At 43.9% G+C, this 16,946-nt stretch overlaps 1 protein-coding gene and 1 long non-coding RNA gene across 2 annotated transcripts; both read left to right on the top strand.

The window, feature by feature from the left end:
- Positions 1–291: 291 nt before the first annotated feature.
- On the top strand, positions 292–16,859 carry LOC115179630 (acyl-CoA-binding protein). Its single transcript, XM_029741271.1, has 4 exons — positions 292–396; positions 1,027–1,144; positions 16,115–16,177; positions 16,281–16,859. Exons 1-4 carry the CDS (start codon positions 352–354, stop codon positions 16,352–16,354), a joined length of 300 nt encoding a protein of 99 aa, XP_029597131.1. The 5' UTR covers positions 292–351; the 3' UTR covers positions 16,355–16,859.
- On the top strand, positions 1,481–8,929 carry LOC115179631 (uncharacterized). The gene is made up of 2 exons (XR_003872978.1): positions 1,481–7,339; positions 7,587–8,929. It is a non-coding gene; the product is annotated as an uncharacterized LOC115179631 (long non-coding RNA).
- Positions 16,860–16,946: the final 87 nt, after the last annotated feature.

The raw sequence follows: 16,946 nt of genomic DNA, 5'->3' as shown, positions 1-16,946 counted from the left end.
ACTTACATTTTTTTTCTTGTATCACTTGTATGGTTCTGTTAAATTCAATAAGTTCCATAGGTTTATTCACAAAATGAAATCCAAGACGTGTATTTTTTCGGCAGAATAAACATACTATTTTCCACAACTTACTCATTCTGTTATGCAGAAGTTCATGAATGTATTTAATTGCCTCTCACTATCCTTACTGACCTGGAGATTGACTGTGGACACATGCTGTCCTCTTGTGGTAGCTATAGGCTATTGCATTTGTCACCTCCCATTTCTTCCGCATTTCCAATGGGATTTGAGACGTCGCAACCTACTCAAAGGTTAAAGGTAAGACGGAATCACGGAAGTGAGCATATCCACATGCAAGGAGTAGTAGGGCTTTTTCTGTGGAACAACATGTCGATGGTAAACAGAAACGTTTTTTTTTATTATTATGTGCAGTAACTAACCCAAAGTAATCTGTCAAAATGTTTCTGATACCTTCCAGGTGTTAATAGCTGAATCTATTATTCATTTCTTTTTTTAAATATATATATATTTTTTGCAGTTTATGTTATGAAGCCACTGCATGTAGCTTAGTGTAGACGTGAATTTTCACTGATGTGTGTGGCACATAGGATTGACTTTGTTAAAGTGAGATTATTTTGGTGTTAAGGTATTCATCCTATTTTCAGTCAGTTACAAATGTTTTTAATACATGGCACAATGTGGTGTGGAAGTCTTCTCTTCGGCATCAGCTAAGTTGTCATTGTTATAATATACATATTGTCAGTATATAGGGATATATTAATTTTTAACTATCCTTGTGGGTACCAGAAGTCCTCCACAAGGATTGTAAAACAAGGAAAATTTGAACAAGTGGGGAAATCTTTTCGGTCCCCACAATAACTTTTTTAAAAAAATGCTATGTTAGGTGTAGTGTTGGGGGTTAAGGGTCAGGTTAATTAAGATTAGGGAAATAGATTTTGGATGGATATCAATTATTTGGTCCCCACAAGGATAGCAATACAATATTTCATATTTTTTTTTTCCAAGGCTGAATTTGAAAAGGCTGCGGATGAGGTGAGGAGGCTGACGGTACAACCTAGCTACGCTGAACTAGCAGTAATATATGGTTTGTACAAGCAGGCGACACTTGGCAACGTCAACACGGGTGAGTCATTCTGTTCAACCTGTCCTACAGGCTGCACCTCATTTATAAAACCAAATCCCCGATTATTGCCTAATCTTTCTGGTACCACTTTAAGCGTCAAGATATAATGACACAGTGCATTCGGAGTGTTCAGACCCCTTGACCTTTTCCACATTTTGTTATGTTACAGCCTTATTCTAAAATGGATTAAAATAAACATTTTCCTCATCAATCTAAACACAATAACAAAGCAAAAACTGGTTTTTAGAAATTGTTGCAAGTGTGTATGTATGTGTGTATATATATATATATAAAAATAAGGAATACCTTATTGACATAAGTATTCAGATCCTTTCATCCTCTGTGGGGACCAACACGAATCAATCGCTCCGCCCTCAACTTCCGGACTTGTCTCCGTGCTGTTTGTTGCTACTTTGCTATCTGCCACACTTGAAGGTTTTAACTTTTAATACATTTACCAATGTCTTTGTTTTTTTTCATTCAACTTTTTCACCCCGGACGCTTTATCTGGACATGGTTCTACAGGACCTCCACCAGCCGAAAAAGCTAAATAGTTACAATAACACTGCCATCTAATTGCAGTCGCTGTACTCATAATATACAGAAATATCACCTAATGGTGAGGATAACCATGTTGCAAGTACAGCTTCAGGTGCAACCGTTAGGCAAGGGCAATTTAAGTGTAGGAAAGGATGAAACAGCATCTGTGCCACCAGTTAAGTACAGCTCGTAGTGTAAATACCCCCGCACAGTTCCCGTGTAACAGTACTCTTCTTGCATTGTGTACAATCAATCATCGACACGAACTCCAACTTGTAACACCAGTCATGGTGCTTTATTCTGATAGGAACAGCACAAAATAGCACGTCATGCAATGCACGGCTCACCATACAACTCTGCACTCACGCACTGTACAAAATATACAACCCCCCCACCAGACACAGTAAGTTATTAGCTGGAATTCTCTACAACAAAATGCACAACAAATATTCACCAAAAACCGCTGCATCTTATGTGTGATGTTCGCATAACATTTACAAACAAATTGATATAAATTGTACGTTTTAAATCATCACTTGGGAGTATAAAAATCACTTTTGACGTACAGTGCTTTGCAACCAACAACTTACCGCTGGTTTGGTGCTTGTTCACTGGGACGATTCTAACTGAAACATCCTCCCTCGTAAGCAAGCTACGCAAACCAGCCAATAAGATGCCATGTTGAGTAGGTGAAGGCAAGACAAAAATAAAACTAAAAACCCATTGGCTTAACAATAAAGTGGCAAGGGGAATCACTGTTAGACTCCCCCTACTGAATTCCACTTGCAAAGAAAAATAATAAAAATACAAAACCACACTGTGCAAACATTACCAGGTACAGAGACACTCAACATATGTACAGAATAATCCACAGAGAGGAAAAAAATGATATATTTTTATACTACCTAATAGAGAGAACTAAAAGGTAAAGTTGTGTATATCGTGGATGCAGACCCTGCTTTAAAACAGTCACTAAATATTCCAGTCATTAGACTATTCTCCTTGAGAATTAGAGTGAAAAGCGGTTGATCAATCCCCTTAGCCCTCATAGGTAAACATGCCTGTTACATGTTAAGTACACTCAGTAACTTTAAAACATCCAAGTAATAAAATAAACTACCAAAAGAGACTTTATCATGTCACATTACCATCCTGCAATCTCTAATCATGGTCACAATGATGTAAAAACAAAACAAATAAAACATGTCAATACCATTTACCCTCTCTATTCACATATTAACCTTCAAGAGCCAACTTTCTGCTGATTCATAATCTCAATCAGTCTTGACACTGGTTTAAATAGTTTTCCTGCCCTTGACCTAATACGACCCCGAGTACCTTCAACTGCATAGGAGTGACAGTGTTGTGTACTGTTGCAATAGTGGGTCTGTCAACACAGTCAGTGCGTAACTGATCAGTTAAGGAATGGTCTGAGTTTGGTAGGTCAGTACGGATATCGTAAGCAGACTGGTCAATTAGCTCACTCACTACACTGTTACGGCCTCGGTCAGATTCTTGAAGACTCTCTGATCGAGGCAGACCTTCCAGCTGCAGTATATCTTCCACAGAATCCAAAGGTGGAATATCCTGAGCATCCAAGGATCGCACATCACCCTCCAGGCTTGTGTCACCTGTTCCTTCAGAAGGCAACTCTGACACCAACACTCTTGTTCTGTACTCAGCATCATCATCCACTGCAGTGTCCATGGCAGCTGAGACCACAAGGCTGTCATTCATGTCCTCAGACTCTGTTAATCCAGACATGTCTGTTCCCTCATCAACGGCAGCATGGGGAAGAGGAAGAAAGTTGACTGGCATTATCAGGTTGCGATGTACCGTCTTCTCCTGTCCAGTGGAGCTGTTCTGAATCTTAAAAGTGTGACTGTCAGCATTCAATCCAGTGACAAGGTAGACAGTATCCTCCCAACGGTCAGCGATCTTCCGCTTTCCTCGCTCCCCCTTGTTAGCCAGCAACACTCGATCCCCAATCTCCACTGGTGCTCATCTGACTCTTCTGTCATAAAGGTCAGCATGCCTCTTCAACTGCTTCGCTGCAGATGCCTGTGCTGTATTCATGGCTTCTTTCAGATCTCTCCTCAAAGACTGAACAAACTGGTCATAGTCGACAACTTCTGGGTTCTCATTGACAGAGCCAAAGACTATGTCAGACAGTCTTGGCGTCCTCCCAAACATTAGCAGGAAAGGGGCAAAGCCTGTGGTCTCGTGGATTGTACAATTGTACGCAAACGTGAGGGAGTTCAGCGCCTGAGGCCATCTGTGCTTTGCTCTCGTCGGCAGGGCCCGGATCATGTTTCCCAACGTCCTATTCATCCTTTCGCAGGACCCGTTCCCCATTGGATGGTACGGCGTGGTGTGAGACTTCTGAACACCTGCAACACTCAACAGTTCGGCTATTAAAGCGCTCTCAAAGTTGGCTCCCTGGTCTGAGTGTATACGGCGAGGCATCCCGTAGACACAGAAATGGTTGTTCCACAACTGATGAGCTACTGACTTAGCAGACTGGTTCGGACACAAGAAGGCATGAGCCAATTTGGTAAAGTGGTCAGTAACAACGAGCACATCCAAGGACTTGTTTGAAGAATCTTCTGCAGACCAAAAGTCTATGCACAATAGTTCAAGAGGCTCAGATGTTATTATGCTCTCAATAGGAGCTCTTGCTTCCGGATCAGGAGCCTTGCTCACGACGCATCTCCTGCAGCACTTCACATATGCTTTAACCTCCCTCTCCAGGCCATGCCAGAAGAACCTCTGTCTTGTCAGGTAGACTGTTCTCTGTTGGCCCTGGTGGCCAGCTTCATCATGGACACCATTCAACACCATTGCTTTCATGGAGGCTGGAACCACATACAAATACTTTTTCCTCTTTGTAACCACATTCTTCGAAACACGATACAGTACACCCATCTCCATGGTCAACTTGTCCCAAATTCTGAGAAGACACAAAACCTCAACACTCTCATGGGCACGCTCTCCAGGATGGTCTTCTCCCCCTCTCCACATAGATCACTCTGCTGATCCCTTTTGTCATCACGCTGCTTACTCATCAGTAGGTCGTGTGGCAGAACATCGACATCGGTCTGCTCTGATGGCATAACAGCCTGTGGAAGCTGTGGCAACAGCAGTGCATGTGAGCCCACTTCACCCACCCAGCACCTGTTTGAATGAAGAACAGCTGCAACTTCATGTCTCAATAAAGTACCAGATGGGAACAGTAGCCTGACAGCTAATGAACACTTTGTTGGAGTCAGAGGCTTTGTCAAAGGGGTGGCTGGACCAGCGACACACATCTTGCACTCTGTCCGTGCGCACAGCGTTAGCTTCAGCTAGTAAGGTCTCGTACAGGACCCTTGTCAGGCGATGGAGTGCACTGGGTTGTACGAAGGGTTCTCTGCTCAAAGCATCTGCAACAACATTTATTTTTCCAGGGATGTACTTGATGTCAAACTTGTACGGTGCTAGCTTGGCGACCCATCTCTGTTCACAAACATTCTGACCAAAGCAAAGCTGATGCATGTCAAGGGATTATTATCTGTCCATACCATGAACTGCTGTCCCCATAGCCAGTGGTGGAACTTGTCACAGATAGCCCATTTCATGGCAAAGAACTCGAGCCTGTGCGCAGGATACCTCGACTGGGCATAACTGAGGGACTTGCTCGTGAAGGCTATAGATCTCGCTATAGCCCCCTGCACCTGGGACAGCACAGCACCTAAGCCGTTGCTGGATGCATCCACTGAGAGTAGAAAGGGTTTGTTGGGGTGGGCCAACAAAACCTGGTCCAGTAAGGCTTGCTTTAGCTGGAATAAGGCCTGTTTGCATTCTGTTGTCCAGTCGGCAGCCGTCAACTTCCTGACAGGTGAGCGTCGCTTCTTTTTCCAGCGTGGAGCCTTGTGTCCAGTAGTCAATCCAAAGAGAGGCTTTGCGATGGTCGAGCAACCTTCAATGAACTGTTGATAATACACACCATCCCAAGGAATGACCTCAATTTCTTCTGAGATGGAATGTCAGTGCCATCTTCCATCAGATCAGCTTCTGTAACTCCTGTAATGGCCCTCACCTTCTCAGAGTCTGTAGCTACACCATCCGCACTAATGATATGGCCCAGAAACTTCAGACCTCTGCAGAAAGTTACACTTTTTTGGCGCCAACTTCAGGTTGTGAGTCTTGAGACGCTCAAAAACCATTTCCAGGCGCTGTATAGCCAGATCTTCAGTGGGCGCATAGACCAAGACATCATCAAGGTGACACAGCAGACTAAGAAAGTTCTGATTCCCAAAGATGTTTAGCATCATCCTCATAAAGGTTGCAGGACTATTACATAACCCCTGTGGCATACGATGGTATTCGTACAATCCAAATGGCGACGTAAAAGCTGTGAATCTCCGGTCATCCTCATGCACTTCCACATTGTAGTAGCCAGAGGTAAGGTCCATTGTCGAGAAAAAGGCATTTCCACCTAAAGCAGCCAGCGCGTTAGCCTGGTGAGGGATTGGGTGTGCGTCTTTGATGGTGCGAGCATTGAGCAAACGAAAATCAGTAGAGAGTCTCAGGTCTCCAGACTTCTTCCATACAAGGACAAGGGGAGAGGCGAACTCACTACTAGACTTCCTTATGATTTCACGTTCTTCCATCTCATTCAACGCTTGCTTGAGCTTCTCATAATGATTTGGTGAAAGGCGTCGGTAGGGCATCCGAAAGCGTTTCTCATCACTCAGTTGAATGCGGTGAAGACATCCAGAAGCTTTTCCACAATCCAACTTGTACCTTGAAAAAATGGACTGGTACTCAGCTATGAGTTTCTTCTTACCAGCAGGAGACACTTGACAGGAGTCGACATCAATATCAGTCAAACCTAAGTCACGTAAGACCTCAGGACTGCTTGAACTGTCAGGTCTGTCAGTATCGTGAAGTTGGCTGGAACCGTCATCAGTCAGTGTCAAGTCATCTTGGCAGTCAGTGAGTATATCAGCCGTTCTCTGCACTTGCTGCTGATGAATCATCATTCACACACGAAGAGTCAAAGTCCTCTAGAGCCATGCAAGGAAAGACATCGGCTAGAGTGGCGTTTCGTCTCAATGTCACCGTCTTCTGAGAAGGGTTTGTCACTCTAACAGGGAGCCACCCATCCCCCCGCAATAGAGCTACTGTCCTCCCTACCAGGATTGACTTTGGTGTTGACCTTGAACTGCTGGGCTCAATGAGAACAGCACTGCCCGCTGATAGATTGTGTTTCGTAGTCTGCCCCAGACTAAGTGCTCCTGCATAGGCTCTAGAGTCACAGCCCCTTTTAGTCTCACAGTTCCAACTTTGTCAGGTACTTCACTGTCTCTCCATCTCTCCACATTAGCCATCATGTTGATTAGCTTGCTCTCCTCACCCCCGTCACACACAGGAGTGTAAACCCTCTTCCAGAGATCTCCATTAGTCTTCAGGTGGCGAATCAAGTGCTTTAGGAGATTGCTGCCCAAGATGAGGTCATCACTCTGGCCTTCAACCACCAGTGTCGGCACGGCAACTCTACAGCCGTACACCTCCAGCTCACATACTCCCAAAGGTCTCGTCTTCAACCAACCAAGACTACCTCTGTAGGACTCAATGATGGACTTTTCAACACTCCTGCATGCAACAGTTCAGGTAAGACCCTAGAGCTCAAGGTACAAGCCATGGACCGACGGTCAAGCATAGCTCTCACTTCTACTTCTCCAATTAACACCTTGGCATAGAATAAATCATCATATGGGGAAAATCTCTGTGTTCTGCATTATGATACTCTTCTCAGTCTCATTACATCACAAACACTTTTATATACAGACTCCAAATCAACAGCTCTCACTGATGGGGACTCTACAAAAGGCCCAACACTCTCCCCTTCTACATGCAGGCCTACTAGTTTCCCGGGAGCTGAGCAGTGATTACTGTAGGGACTCCACCAGCTGTGCTCAGAGCTGCGGCCTTGGGGCACTGAGAGCGTGCGTGGCCAGCTACATGACAAAGAAAGCAGAGGTGATTTGGTCCTGCAGTGAAAGTAAGTATCCTGTCCAGCATCCCCGCACACGTTACATGGAAGTTACGGTCAGACTATTGTGGCCTCTGCTCCAGCACACGCTCCAGCATTGCAAGGATACATTCCATCGGCTCAGCTGAGCCCTGAATAGTCTGGGCTGGGGAAGGCAACACATTAGGTACTTCCATGTGGGGCCTCACAGCAGGCATGGTGATTGGCATGACAGCACCAACTTCCTGCTTCATTGTTGCGATGGCTGGGGTCACCTTAGATCAGTGAGAGTACCTCTGCTCCCTCCTGTATTCATCCAACCTCTCATGAACATCTGCAGCGGTCCACTGCTGTAATGGCTTGCACTTAAAGATAAGCGACAGTTCAGCGTTAGGGCAATGTCTGATGAACATGACTGTGAGCTCACGAGATGGGTCTTCAACACTTTTTTTTCTGTCTCTTTAGACATTCAGCAACCTCCGTAGCCCTGTTCAGTCTGAGCCAATAGTCGAATGGTTTCATCAGCCAGAGGTAATGTGGCATAAAAGTCAGCGAGGGGCATGATTGAAAAAGCAGTGTCACTAAAATTGTTTCAGTATGTAAAAGATGGGACTCGGGCCTTTTAGATAAATCAACAGAGGGATTGCTGCGTATTCCCACTTTAACATCATCACGGGCCCTTCCCATAAGCCTACCCATAACCTCATCTGCTTGGTCCATCACAGATACGCCCATCTTACGCATGTAAACCATGACCATATCCTCCCACTCATGCACTGCACTTTTCAGAGCCATCCCCCCGAAAGTACACCGGTTCCCTGATAACAGACTTCAATACCAGGTTCAGGCCTGACACATCCATACACCTAGAGCTGCATGCATTCCCCATAACATTGTCCCCAACATGTCCAACAATTGCCTTTGACTACAAACAGGAGGCAATGTTCTCCCCAATGGAATGACCAATCTGCTGTACTATGTCTGCTATGAAATCCATGGAGACCTCCCCACTCCCTGTATTTGGCAAAACTCTTTCATACACATCCTTGGGCGTTTCCATGGATAAACTATCATCAAAACTCCCAAAACCCTCCAGTTTAGGCATAGGTGTAGAAGCAACTTGAATTTTGGCTGAACCCCTACCAACAGATGGTGACAAATGAAATGTCAGGAAACCCCTACCTCTCCCAACACCTTCCAGCTTAACAATGTGAAATCAACACACTAATTAAAATGTAAATAGCAAAATATATATATATTTTTACCTCGCGTCAAAATCTCACCTATATCTAGTACACTGGTAAAACTCACCCTACTTATATCAGATATACGTTAGAATTGCAAATAAACAAGTAACACAAAAGTTATATCGTTTATCCGTGACGAGAAAGTCTCACCCAGAGAAATCATCCATTTCGATAGTAAAACGTTGCAGTAGCGAAATGCGATATTGCGATATTGCCATAAACTGCACCAGCAACGTCTTAGCTGATTCTTCAACGGCAACCACGGCGAAGTTCTGAGATGGAAAACTAAAAACCCATTGGCTTAACAATAAAGTGGCAAGGGGAATCACCAATATAACCCTGTTACACCCGCAGCCAGACAATTTTCTGAAGGCTTCTGGAAAGAAATGCTGTCGGCATGCTCAACCGGTATCGCTCATTCAGCCAACAGAAACTTTCAACCGGTTGTCCCCATTTTAAGCAACGAGTCGGCGTCTGAGGCCGAGCCTTCTCAGGTCTCTCCTCTACCCGTTACGGAGTCTGAGCCGCCGATGCCTCCAAACATTAGCTCTGACAAATTGAAAACCCGGGTCATTGGCGGCCACATTACCTGCAATATTAGACTTAAAAAGAATCATCCAGCGATCATACACTGTTTACCATGGGGCAGGGATACCGACATAAAGGCTAATATGAAGATGGTGCTGGCTAAGGCTAAAACTGGCGAGTGTAGAGATTTTAGGGATATTGTTATCCACGTCGACACCAAAGATGATGAAACAGTCAGAGGTCAGCAACATAGCTTCAGTGTGTAAATCAGCAAGAAAGATGTCAGCATCGAGTAATTATCTCTGGCCCCTTCCCATTTAGCGGGAGTGTTGAGCTCTACAGCGGAGTCTCACAACTCAATCGCTGGTTGAAAACTTTTCTGCCCCTCCCAAAATATGTAATTTGTAGATAATTGGCCCTCTTTCTGGGACTCCCCCACAAACAGGACCAAGCCTGGCCTGCTGAGGAGTGACGGACTCTATCCAAGCTGGAGGGGTGCTCTCATCTTATCCCTCAATTTAGACAGGACTCTAACTCCTCTAGCTCCACAATGAGAGAGCGTGCAGGCCAGGGTGCATGCAGGCCGGCCAGGCAGCTTAGTGGAGTCTGCCACTAGCACAGTCAGTGTAGTCAGCTCAGCTATCCCCATTGAGCCCGTGTCTGTGCCTCGATCTAGGTTGAACAAAACACGGCGGTGTTCGCCTTAACAATCTCACTGGAATAAAGACCTCCATTCCTGTCATTATTGAAAGAGATTGTGATAATATCTCACATCTCAAAACAGGACTACTTAATGTTAGACACCACACTTCCATGGCAGTCATAGTCAATGAACTAATCACTGATCATAATCTTGTTGTGATTGGCCTGACTGAAACATGGCTCAAGCCTGATTTTAATGTACTGTGTTAAATGAGGCCTCTCCTCCTGGTTACACTAGTGACCATATCTCCCGCTCATCCCAAAAACATTTGTCACAAGAAATTTGCTCCCTGGTATACAGAAAATACCTGAGCCCTGAAGCAAGCTTCCAGAAAATTGGAATGGAAATGTCACTCCACCAAACTGGAAGTCTTCCAACTAGCTTGGAAAGGCAGTACCGTGCAATATCAAAGAGCCCTCACTGCTGCTCGATCATCCTATTTTTCCAACCTAATTGAAGAGAATAAGAACCCCCCCCCAAAAAATTTTTTTTATACTGTCGCAAAGCTAAAAAGCAGCATTCAACAAGAGGATTGCTTTCACTTTAGCAGTGCTAAATTCATGAACTTCGATGAACAGTTCATGATCATTAGAAAGCAAATTAGACTCCACTTTGAATCAGAGTATTTCTCCAAAGCTCAGTTGTCCTGAGTCTGCACAGAACTGGCAGGACCTAGGATCAATGGAGACAATAGTTATGGTCTCTAAACTGTCAAGCTGCATTCTGGACCCTATTCCAACTAAACTACTGAAAGAGCTACTTCCTGTGCTTGACCCTCCTATGTTGAACATAAGAAATGGCTCCCTATCCTCTGGATGTGTTCCAAACTCACTAAAAGTGGCAGTAATAAAGCTTCTCTTGAAAAGCTAAACCATGACCCAGAAAAAGTAAATAACTATTGGCCTATATCGAATCTCCCATTCCTCTCAATTTTTTTTGAAAAAGCTGTTGCACAGCAACTCACTGCCTTCCTGAAGACAAATAATGTATATGAAATGCTTCAGTCTCGTTTTAGACCCCATCATAGCACTGAGACTGCACTCGTGAAGATGTTAAATTACCTTTTTTAAATGGCATCAGACCAAAGCTCTGCATCGGTCCTCATGCTCCTAAATGTTAGTGCTGCTTTTGACACCATTGATCACCACATTCTTTTGGAGAGATTAGAAACCCTAATTGGTCTACACTGACAAGTTCTTGCCTGGTTTGGATCTTATCTGTTGGAAATATATCAGTTCGTCTCTGTGGATGGTTTGTCCTCTGACAAATCAATTGTATGGTTCTATTTTAGAACCTCTATTGTTTTCACTATATATTCTACCCCTTGGTGATGTCTTTCGGAAACACATTGTCAACTTTCACTACTATGCGGACGACACACAGCTGTACATTTCGATGAAACATGGTGAATCCCCAAAATGTCCTACCCGGAAGCCTGTTTCAGACATAAGGAAGTGAAGGGGGTTATATCCTGCCTTGTTGACCCTGTCCCCTGTGTATCGTCGGACAGGGCAACAGTGTCCCCCGACTCACCCCTGTCTGTCTTCATTATCTATGCTGCAATAATCTGTGCCAGAGGGCTAGGGTCAGTCTGTTATAATTCTCCTGTCTTATCTGGTGTCCTGTGTGAATTTAAGTATGCTCCCTCTATTTCTCTCTCTCACCCTCTATCCCCTCTGTGGAGGACCTGAGCCCTAGGGTCATGCCTCAGGACTACCTGGCCTGATGACTCCTGGCTGTCCCCAGTCCACCTGGTCGTGCTGCTGCTCCAGTTTTAACTGTTCTGCCCACGGCTAGGGAACCCTGACCTATTCACCAGACGTGCTACCTTGTCCCGGACCTGCTGTTTTCGACTTTCTCTACCGCACCTGCTGTCTCGACCTCTGAATGCTCGGCTATGAAAAGCCAACTGACATTTACTCCTGAGGTACTAACCTACAACCAATGTGATTATTATTTAACCCTGCTGGTAATCTATGAACGTTTAAACATCTTGAAGAACTAAATGGCCTCTCCACCTGGCACAGCCAGAAGAGGACTGGCCACCCCTCAGAGCCTAGGTTTCTTCCTAGGTTACTTCTTTCTAGGGAGTTTTTCCTTGCCACTGTGCTTCTGCATTGTTTGGGGTTTTAGGCTGGGGTTCTGTATAGCACTTTGTGACATCTGCTGATGTAAAAAGGGCTTTATAATTACATTTGATTGCTATGAGACTGGAAATTGAGCTCAGGTGTATCCTGTTTCCATTGATCATCCTTGATGATTCTACAACCGGGTTGGGGTCCCACCGGTGGTAAATTCAACTGATTGGACAGGATTTGGAAAGGTCACACCTGTCTATGTAAGGTCCCACAGTTGACAGTGCATGTCAGAGCAAAAACTAAGCCATGAGGTCGACGGAATTGTCCGTAGCGCTCTGAGACAGGATAGTGACGAAGCACAGGTCTGGGGAAGGGCACCAAAAAAACTATGCAGAATTGAAGGTCCCCAAGAACACAGTGGCCTCCATCATTCTTAAATGGAAGTTGTTTGGAACCACCAAGACTCTTCCTAGTGGCTGCCCAGCCAAACTGATCAATCGGGGGAGAAGGGCCTTGGTCAGGGAGGTGACCAAGAACTTGATGGTCACTGAATGAGCTCTAGAGTTCCTCTGTGACGATTGGATAACCTTCCAGAAGGACAACCATCTCTGCAGCACTCATGGTAGTGGCCAGACTGAAGCCACTCCTCAGTAAAAGGCACATGACAGCCCGCTTGGAGTTTGCCAAAGGGCAAAAATATGGGTGTGCCAAGCTTGTAACGTCATACCCAAGAAGACTTGAGGCTGTAATCACTGCCAAAGGTGCTTCAACAAAGTACTGAGTAAAGGGTCTGAATACTTATGTAAATGTTTTTTTTAAATTTCTAAACCAGTTTTTGCTTCGTCATTATGGGGTACTGTGTGTAGATTGAGGAAAAGCAACAATTGAATCCATTTTAGGATAAGGCTGTAATGTAACAATGTCAAGGGGTCTGAATGCTTTCTGAATGCATTGTACTTACTTCTTATGAGTAGGGCCAGGAATATTTTTGCACTTTGAGGCACTGTGCTTTTACCAATATTTCCAGCATTGTTCACTAGTGCTGCTGCAGGTAGGAAATGTTCTGTAATTGACACAAGAGTTCTCCACTTAATCAATCCATGTCTGGTTGGCGCGGGGATCGCTTAAGCTAGGGGAGGCGTAGCTCTGACTCTTAATCACACAAAGCATATTATTTGGCAGGGAGTACTATTTGTACACCTCACTTTTCTCAAACTGATCCTCTCCAAGGCACTCAGAAGTTGTAGCAAAAAAATCAATTAAGGGCAGTTAAAGGGGACAGTCAATGAAACTAACCATGAAAGTATATTGAAGTGAATTCGGGAAGTAGCCCCGACCAGGACTCGAACCCGGATCCGTCGACTGTCAAGCCAACACCTTAACTGTACACCAAGAGGTTTGGACTTCTTGGCGTAACGGTTCATGTGTTGGCTTGACAATCACAGCTTCAAGTCTTGGTTGGGGCTACCCCTGAAGTTTGCTACAACATATAGTACTTCCATGGTTGGTTTCATTGACTCTCCCATTAAACTGCCCCTAATTGACAACTTTGGAGTCCGTTGGGGAGGATCAGTTTGAGCAAAGTGAGGTTTAGAATCACTGATCTACAAACAGTATTCCCTGCCAAATAATAGATTGTGTGTGATTTAAGATTGGCAGTTACGCATCCCCTGACTTAGGCAATCCCCATGCCAAACACGCACACACAACTGGATAGGGATAGTTGGAGACAGCTTGTGTCAGTTACAGAACATTTCCTAGGATTTCCTACCTACAGCAGAGCTAGTGGATGATGCAGGAAATAAAAATAAAAGCATCAGTGCCCTAACTTCTGACCCTACTTTTAAGCAGGTTTCAACCTTTAGTGTATTATTACAAGGCGTATAATTTTGCCTCTATATGCATTTCTCAAGAGTTACAAAATGTATTGACTTATCATTTGCTTAGCTGCCTTTTGTCTGTAAGTAAACCGTTTAAAACCATTCAGGGATTGACATTAAAGGTTGCCCTATTGCCTGCGGCAAGTGACCTGAACAGTTGCCCCTTTGGGCAGGTGATTTTAAAAAGTGAAAACAAACTAATTGCAAATAATTCCAGTAAGCCTGAACCTGATCTTTGTGAAAGATAGATAACGTATGGCAGTCGGACAAGTTGAGCGTGCGCTGAGAATTGATTTACTGATAACCAAAATACAAAGAATTTCCAGGATTTGTTTTTCAAATTCCTCCCCTGAATGTGAAAGGCAGGCAATATGTGGCACTTCTGCATGTAAATATACTGAACTAAAAGTATAAACACAACATGTAAAGTGTTGGCTTCATGAGCTGAAATAAAAGATCAGAGAAATGTTCCAAATGCATAAACAGTGTATTTCTCCCACATGTTTATATCCCTGTTAGTGAGCATTTCTCCTTTGCCAAGATAATCCATCCACCTGACAGGTGTGGCATATCAAGAAGCTGAGCAAACCTCATGATCATTACATAGGTGCACCTTGTGCTTGGGGACAAAAGGCCACTAAAATGTGCAGTTTTGTTCCTCCAGGTTTTTACTGAATGTGCAATTGGCATGAGGACTGCAGAAATGTACACCAGAGCTGTTGCCAGAGAATTGAATCTTCATTTCTCTACCATAAGCCATCTCCAACAACGTTTTAGGAAATTTAGCAGTACGTCCAACTGGCCTCACAACCGCAGACCACGTGTAACCACGCCAGCCCAGGAATTCCACATCTGGTTTCTTCACAAGCTGGATGGTCTGAGACGAGCCACCTGGACAGCTGATGAAACTGGGTTTGCACAACCGAAGAATTTCTGCACAAACTGTCAGAAACCTTCCCAGGGAAGCTCATCTGTGTGCCAGTCGTTCTCACCAGGGTCTTGACCTAACTGTAGTTTGACGCGTAACCGACTTCAGTAGGCAAATGCTCACCTTCGATGGACACTGGAGAAGTGTGCTTTTGACATATGAATCCCGTGTTTCATCTGTACCGAGCAGAGAGCATGTGTGAGTGAGCGGTTTACTGATGTCAATGTTGAGTAGAGTGCCCCATTGTGGGATTATGGTATAGGCAGGCATAAGCTACGGACAACGAACACAATTACATTTTATCTATGGCAATTTCAATGCACTGATACCGTGACGATATCCTGAGGCCCATTGTTGTGCCATTTGTCCTCCGTCATCACCTCATGTTTCAGCATGATAATGCATGGCCCCATCTTGCAAGGATCTGTACACAATTCCTGGAAGCTGAAAATGTCCCAGTTCTTCCATGGCCTGCATACTCACCAGACATGTCACCCATTGAGCACGTTTGGGATGCTCTGGATCGACATGTACAACAGCGTGTTCCAGTTCCCGCCATAATACAGCAACTTCGCACAGCCATTGAAGACAAGTCAGACAACCATCTACAATCAACTGCCTGATCAACTCTATGGGAAGGAGATGTCAGGCTGCATGAGGAAAATGGTCACACCAGATACTGACTGGTTTTCTGATCCACGCTCCTACTTTTATTTTTTAATTTTTTAAGGTATCTGTAACCAACAGATGTATATCTGTATTCCCAGTCATGTGAAATCCATAGATTAGGGCTTAATGAATATATATTTTCTATTGACTGATTTTCCTTTTTTATATGAACTGAACTGTAGAAATTGTTGCTTTTTACATTTTTATTCAGTGTAGCTTATTTTTACATTAACAGTCAAGTGATCATAATCTTCGGGTAACCAAAAAATACTCCTGACTTGTCCGATGGGCAAGTGTCTTTCAGACTACCAATACCTGCCAGTTAAAGCAATATTATTTTGTTGTAAGAGAACTTTTAAGATGTTTGCATTGTGTCCACAGAGCGTCCGGGAATATTTGACTTCCAAGGAAAATCTAAATGGGATGGTTGGAAAGCACAGGAAGGTAAGTATTTTTGGACAAATGTATTATTCTGCTTTTCCACTCTCTCTGTTTTGAATGTAACACAAATCTTCAATGTGTCCTATTTCTATTTTCAATCCAATAGGAAAGTCCAAAGAAGATGCCATAAAAGAATATATTGCCTTTGTGGAAGAAATGAAAGCAAAGTATCCAATGTAGAGGTTATCTTTAGGACATTAGTGCATTCTTTCTTAGAACCATTTTATAATTAAGCAATAAGGCCCGAGGGAGTGTGGTATTATGGCCTCCGCTTTGCGTCGTGTCTAAGAACAGCTCTTAGCCATGGTATATTGGTCATATACCACAAATCCCAGAGGTGCCTTATTGCTATTATAAACTGGTTACCAATGTAAACATCACAGTAAAAATGTCATATCTGTGGTATAAGATCTGATATACCATGGCTGTCAGCCGATCAGGACTCGAACCACACAGTTTATAATAAGTTACAATGTACAAGAAAAGGGGCCAAATCTGAGATTTTGCATGGGTAAAGTGTTTAGAGACAACCAAGATGACTGGTCTAACAAACTCTCAATTTGTTGTTTATGCTGTTGAAAATGTGCAGCCCTTGATCTGGGTATTTATTTCAGAATATGTCAATTTTTTTAGAAAACACAGTACATTGGTGCAAAAGAACATTAAAATATCTGTCTTCAAAGTATAATAAAAAGTGAGAATTTTCAATCATGTCGATAAACAAAAGGCTGGTCATCACCAGCCCTCTTTCCAGGATTTCTCTCACATGATG

This window comes from Salmo trutta, chromosome 39 (assembly GCF_901001165.1).
Source record: "Salmo trutta chromosome 39, fSalTru1.1, whole genome shotgun sequence".
NCBI classification, from domain to species: domain Eukaryota; kingdom Metazoa; phylum Chordata; class Actinopteri; order Salmoniformes; family Salmonidae; genus Salmo; species Salmo trutta.
The sequence above is the reverse complement of the archived record's forward strand: the minus strand, read 5'-3'. Positions and strand labels throughout refer to the sequence as shown.

Bases quoted from the DNA above. Each gene is read 5' to 3' on its own strand.
- LOC115179630 (XM_029741271.1), top strand. From the start codon at position 352: ATGCAAGGAGTAGTAGGGCTTTTTCTGTGGAACAACATGTCGATG. The intron at 1,145-16,114 runs GTGAGTCATTCT...TTGTGTCCACAG, and splicing joins ACTTGGCAACGTCAACACGG to AGCGTCCGGGAATATTTGAC. The intron at 16,178-16,280 runs GTAAGTATTTTT...TCAATCCAATAG, and splicing joins TGGTTGGAAAGCACAGGAAG to GAAAGTCCAAAGAAGATGCC.